Source organism: Oculina patagonica, unplaced genomic scaffold (assembly GCF_052425735.1).
Source record: "Oculina patagonica isolate OP01 unplaced genomic scaffold, crgOcupat unplaced623, whole genome shotgun sequence".
Taxonomy (NCBI): domain Eukaryota; kingdom Metazoa; phylum Cnidaria; class Anthozoa; order Scleractinia; family Oculinidae; genus Oculina; species Oculina patagonica.
The window spans coordinates 105-6,438 of NW_027558497.1; the positions used below are offsets into that span (position 1 = coordinate 105).

At 40.4% G+C, this 6,334-nt stretch overlaps 1 protein-coding gene across 1 annotated transcript; it reads right to left on the bottom strand.

Moving 5' to 3' along the window:
* Positions 1–1,897: 1,897 nt before the first annotated feature.
* On the bottom strand, positions 1,898–3,287 carry LOC144641030 (uncharacterized). The gene is made up of 2 exons (XM_078500090.1): positions 2,837–3,287; positions 1,898–2,386 (listed from the first exon to the last, which is right to left on the bottom strand). The coding sequence occupies exons 1-2, from the start codon at positions 3,077–3,079 to the stop codon at positions 1,898–1,900; spliced, it is 732 nt and encodes a 243-aa protein (XP_078356216.1). The 5' UTR covers positions 3,080–3,287.
* Positions 3,288–6,334: the final 3,047 nt, after the last annotated feature.

Here is a 6,334-nt window from a genome sequence, read left to right on the forward strand (position 1 = left end):
GTTGTTTTTGCCGAATGGTAATGAGGTTATGATATTGGCCTCGAATTCCTTCATTGGATCACTTACTCCATTCTGATATCAGACCGCAATTAATTCATGCTGTAGGCAATTTTCTTTTCGTTTAGTTTTCAGTGTCATAGCTTAGTGTTAGTTTTTGCGTTAATTAGTTCCCTTTGTTTTTAGTCTATTTCTGTACATGTTACTTTTATTTGCATATTGGTATATATTCTGTTGCGTGTTATTTATTCAGTCAGTTTTTGTCGAGTTTATAGTTTACGGTTTATTTCGAGTCTACTGTTTCAAGTCCTAGTTCACGGCTCGTCTTTGGTTTTCCAGTCGTCACATTCGTCTTTGTAAGTTTCTTGTTTATTTCGCTTTGTCGTTTTCCTGTTTTCCTCATGTCGTTCGTTGTAAGTTATTTTATGCTCATTCCTGTGTTTGTCAAATCGCTGTCAAATCGCTTCCAATTTTGTTATTTTCAGTTACCGTATCTATCTTCGATATTAAATGTGTGTACTGCAAGATGGACTACGTGTGATTTAGCGTTTGCGACTACACATGCATTTAACGGTAAACGTGCTGATAAAAAGGTTCTTTCAAACGCCATTCAGCACATGTCAATCAATAACAAATTATTCTCCAACTTCATTCCCAGGGTCTCTCTCTTCCAGGGAACGAGGTTGATTATTTACAAAAAAAAATTCCTAGTAAATGCGAAAGAGGATCAGGGGTTATTACACTTTATTCTGGTGGTTAAACTGAATTTGGCTTTACGAAGCCTGAGAGCACAAGCAATCAATGAGCCATTCACGCAACTCCCATGTAGAAAAAAAAAAACATTCAATGGAGCAAATTAAGTGAGACTGCGACTTAAGGTCGGGACACACTATGCGACAAGTCGCAGCGACAGGTCGCTGCGACGAGTCGCTCCGTGTGTACTGCTTAAAAACAAGTCGCTGCGACAAGGTTTTTGTTTGGTGCACAAACAGCGAATTTGGAGGAAGGGTGCCGGAATGTAAACTAGTTTTCCAATTGAAATGAACAGTTTTACAGAGAGGAGTTTTTTAATGCTCACCAGCCTTTAAAATAATCGATTTTGAACACTAATGGGTTGTCATAAAGTTGAGAGATAAATAGTTTTACCAGAGAGGCGTATATTGGTAGCTTATTATTAAAAGGCTGACTAATTAACGCAAAATACATTTCAAAGCAAAGTCTTTGCAGAAAACAAGCCAAAAACCTGACTTAAGCCACCCCCCCCCCCCAGCCGGATTGCAATTCAACAGCTGACCCAGGGCTCCCTAGGGTTGTTAGGTCAGGGCCCCAGCTAGCTGCCCACGGGGTCGGTGACGTTGCCCCCCCCCCCCCCCCTCAAATTTCTGGGGCCGCAATGGCTTGAAGGCCGACGCAGTCGGCCTTCAAGCACGGATCCCGGAGTCCACGTTTTGTCAAATCCAGACAGATTTATAAAACGAAACTCCAGAACGATTCACCATCAGTCTCGGTCTTTATAAATAAAATCATTTTTAAATATAGAATAGAACATCTTCTTTAAGTATATATTAACAGCTATCTAACAACTTCTTCGCTTTCTCCTATGTGTATTATATAGTTTCTTTATACTGTTTAGGGAAAGATTTCCACCGCTTTTTATATTAATTTGTAACATGTCTGATCCGTTGCCACTGTATTGTGAATTGTATGTAGTATCTTGTAAATAGTGTCGTAATATTGTAAGTATTATTCTTTTGTGTTATTTTCTAAAGGAATAAAAACAAATAAAAAAAGGCGAGTCAGGTGTTCTTTTATTTACTCCCCTTTAAAAAATTAGAACGCCCGATCGCAGATTAAGGGTGATCACACATTGTCACAATCTGAAATTTCCCTCTGTTGCTACTTATTGATGATATTGATAAATAGTCCAAGCAGCATATACTCCCTGTGTTGCTTCAGTGTAAGAAGGGGGAGGCTGTTCACTCGCTCTCATTGTTCCAGGGTTGTACGGTGGAGGATTGGTCGTGTGCTGTTGCTGTTCATACTGTGCTGGGGGGTAGTGTGGGTAGCCAGGTTGGTAGCTAACAGACAGTGGAACCTGTCCCGGGTGGGGTTGGTTGCTCTGTACTGTGCCTGTGGTGGTGACATTGTTTGCTCTGCTGCGACGAAGTGTTCTCTGCCGACGGCGAGCGCAGATATACGCGATGATTATGATAATGAAAATGAGTGAGATTGAGCCGACTAGTGATCCAACAAGTACGCTGTTTAGACATTTATCTTTCGAGCATTTTCCGTTACAACAGTTCAACCAAGCTGGAATTCCACAATCAGAGTCAGTGGAGCAAGAAGACCCCTCGCAATGGACGCCAGATTTGCATTTTTTGTTACAACACCTCTCCTCCGTGATGTGACAATCGTCATTAGACGAACATTGACGACCGACACAACTTGACGAGAAAACGCATGAACGGCTACAACAACTCAGCTGCCCGCTAAAACACTGTGATTTATACGTACAGGGCTGACCGACACAACTTGATCCGTAAATGCATGTTTTGTTTATACAACAACTCTCCCCGGTAGCACAATCGCCATCAAACGTACAGGACTGACCAACACAACCTGAACCGTAAACGCATTTACTGTGACAACAACTTTCCCCGGCAGCACAATCGGAAGCATACCCACAGTATTGACCGATACAACTTGATCCGAAAACGCATTGACCATTACAACAACTACTCTCCCCGCTAGAACAGTCCGATTGATTCGTACAGTACTGACCGATACAGCCTGAGCCGTTAACACATTTTTTAAGACTTAAATAGCTATAGAGACAACAACTTTCCCCGCTGGAACAATCGGAATCAGACGAACAGTATCGACCGATACAATTTGAACTGGAAACACATTCGTTGCTGCAGCAGACTTGATTGAATACACCACAGTCACTCTTGGAAGTACACCCATCGCTTACAGCAAGCAACGAAAAAGCAATCAGGGCAATCAGCATTGCCGCGTATCTGAAGAGAATTGCGAAAGAAAACTCTGTCATATTCAACTGTTTATCGAAGGCTTTCTTCATTTCATCATGTGGTTAAATTGAAACGTCACAAGTAAAAATTGATCACAAGTTATTGTTTTATTGTTATCAGTTGCTGAGACGTTGTCGCGTGCTTTTTTTCACGATTTGTATCGCGTGCCTTTTTCGTTTATTCATGCAGCGAAGCATGTATATGAATAATTAGCTTATTCATGAATGTACACGAATAAGATAATTAATGAATAAATTAGACGGAAGTTAATTTATACATGTGGAAAAAAATGAAAACGTTTTACCGTGTAATAACTAAATCTACATCAAATAACAGTTTCGGAAATTCTAAGAATGTCAAGAATTGCAACGTGGATAAAGAGTCCGAAATGAACGGGTTTGTGTTAAAACACACGCCATATTTAACAATTATCCTGCGAAATCGCGCGGAATATCGCCTGATACTTAGCCGACGAGGCCGTAGGCCGAGTTGGCTAAAATCAGACGATATTCCGCAAGATTGAGCAGGATAATTGTTTTATTATTCAACAAATTGCCAACGAAACACATTTTGCAGAAAGAAAAACTATAATTATGCAGCGCTTTACAAGGTTTCGGACGAATCTTCGCAACCTACATATATCGCAGGATATCTGTTATGTACGGATGACAGATATCGTTAACATTTTGACCATATATGGGCAGCGCGCGCATGTGTTGAATAATAATGTCAGATATTGTAGCCATATTGACAAGGCGTAGATTTGCTTTCACAATGGTTGAGTGGTTTTTCCGGTCACACATTGTGATCCGTCACTCATGTAATTACGTTATTTGGAAACGAAAAAGAAAAACAAAACAAAGTTACTATTCAAACTCAATTTGAATTGGTAATGAATGCCCTGGGAATGAATTAATGATATGCAAATATAGTTGGGTAAAAGAGGAACACGTGTTATCCTTTGTGCACTCCACTCTAGTCCAAGACATCGAGATGTTGGCTCCCACCCACTCGCCCTGCGAGGAAGCCGGTTTGAAGTCTCTGACATCTACCTTGTATCTACTGAGCCTGGTTTGGGCTTGTCCCAGGCCAGAGCCATCCCCACACCTTATCTACATGTCATGAATAACAATACCCAGGGCAGAATATCACACTATATAAAAGAGTATTGACGTACCTTTAATTTTCGGTTCATGGTACGCTTAAAGATACACGTCGGCGTGTTCGCCCGGGGGGGGGGGGGGGGGGCTCCCATATGAGAGTGACGGGGGTGCTCGTCGTCTCGCTTAGGGGTATAAATTTCGGACTTTGGGTATCGCTTTGGGTGTTTTGGGGAAAATGCAAGAAAATAACAATATTTTTAGCCGTCAGGGTCTCGTTTAGGGATGCACACGAAGAAATATACAAATATAGGTTCTTTTTCTCAGAATTTTGGTATCTTTTAGGGGTCTAAAATAGCTTAAGCCACGCCCAGATTGGTCTCTTTTAGGGGTTCTTTTCAGAATTTCCAACGAGCATCCCCGTCCCTTAAATATGGGAGTCCCCCCCGGGCGTGTTCGCCAACAGGGTATTGTTACGAGTCAAAATAAGGTCTGTTTAAGAGTGTAAAAATAGTTAAACATAGCTCGTTCATGCCGCGGAGGACGCGATGAATGAGTCGAGATAATTAAAATAAACTAGTAGACCGTGGGCATAAAATTAAGGTTCGACAAAACCTCAACTCTACGGCGGTCGGTATAAAACGCAGACCATGCAGACTGCAGACTGCAGACTGCAGACCGTGCAGACCGTGCAGACCGTGCAGACTGAGTAATCTTTTTTCTTCTTTTTTTTTACATTGTGTTTCACAAAACTTTTCACGAACGGTTTCCGAAGTTCGTTTGAAATTTGCGAAGTTCGCTACGAACTTTAGGGGGAATTTCATTATGTAGTTGTCAATCAAATTTTAAGAACTTCGAAACGAAATTGTGAATTTCACGTGCAGCGAAGTTGAAAGGTTGAGGAGTTCGCAAGTTGAGAAGAAGTTCGTCCAGTTTGTTTAATTTGGTGAAATGAATCCGTTCACGATACAAGGAAAGGCAATTTCAAGTCCAGGAAGGCAGGAAATCATCTAAAGTTGGCTTCAAGGTCAAGCAAGGATTATTTTATTTAGCTTCCAGCTTGTTGAGTTTTCTTCTACGTCAGAGAGCGCGTTACACTGTAAACATTGGAACATTTTAAGTTATAGGTAAAACGAACTGGTCGGATATAGCAGTTTATTTGTTAAGTTCAGGTTTCTAGTTCAATTTTATAACGTAAACAAATGCTTCGGTTGGTAGTTATGCTTTGGGAATACAGTACAGGGTTTTCTTGAGAAATCCCCCAAAAATTTTTACACTGTCCTTAATAATAAAATATAAGTAATTCGTAAATAAATACACATTTCAATTGTTCCAAAGCAAGTGTTGTTTATTAGTAAAAAAAAAATTTAACCAAAGCTTATTTTTTTGCAAATATAAATTATTTCAGAGGAACAGAGTTTCATATCACGAACAGACAGATGGCGTGACTTGCGTGTTGTGTAAACACAGAAGTATAACAAACACGGAATTGAAAAGTTCTGGTTTTCCGCAGATTTTCCAAACTGATGTGTATTCAAGAAGGAAAACTTTTTTTTCTCTTAAGAAGATTTTTACGGCACACACAAACAGTATTTTTATATGTAAACCGGTTCATCTGTTGAAATTTTTTCCTTCGAAACTGCACACGGCAGAACTTGTAATCTATTTTTAGTCGGGTGTCGGGTGACATTGGGAAAAACTTTGTTGTAACATTCACAAACCATTTTCAGGGCAGCCTTGCTTTTTAGTCCGTTGATGTCCTGCCTTCTGGACTTGGGATTGCTTTTTGCTGCACTGGGAACGGATTCATTTCACCAAATTAAACAAACTGGACGAACTTCTTCTCAACTTGCAAACTCCTCAACCTTTCAACTTCGCTGCACGTGAAATTCACACTTTAGTTGCGAAGTTCGTAATTTGATTGACAACTACTTAATGAAATTCCCCCTAAAGTTCGTAGCGAACTTCGCGAATTTCAAACGAACTTCGGAAACCGTTCGTGAAAAGTTTTGTGATACACAATGTAAAAAAAGAAGAAAAAAAGTTACTCAGTCTGCACGGTCTGCACCGTCTGCACCGTCTGCACGGTCTGCAGTCTGCAGTCTGCATGGTCTGCGTTTTATACCGACCGACTCTACGGTGTACGATGAGTATCATGCGTTAAAATCTTGAAAAAATACATGAAATCTTGAAAAAATACATAAA

Excerpts from the sequence above, each read along its gene's own strand:
- LOC144641030 (XM_078500090.1), bottom strand. The coding sequence starts at position 3,079 with ATGAAGAAAGCCTTCGATAAACAGTTGAATATGACAGAGTTTTCTTTC. Across the intron at positions 2,387-2,836 it reads ATTGTTCCAGCGGGGAAAGT|TGTTGTAACAAAAAATGCAA; the intron begins TGTTGTCTCTAT and ends ACGGAGGAGAGG.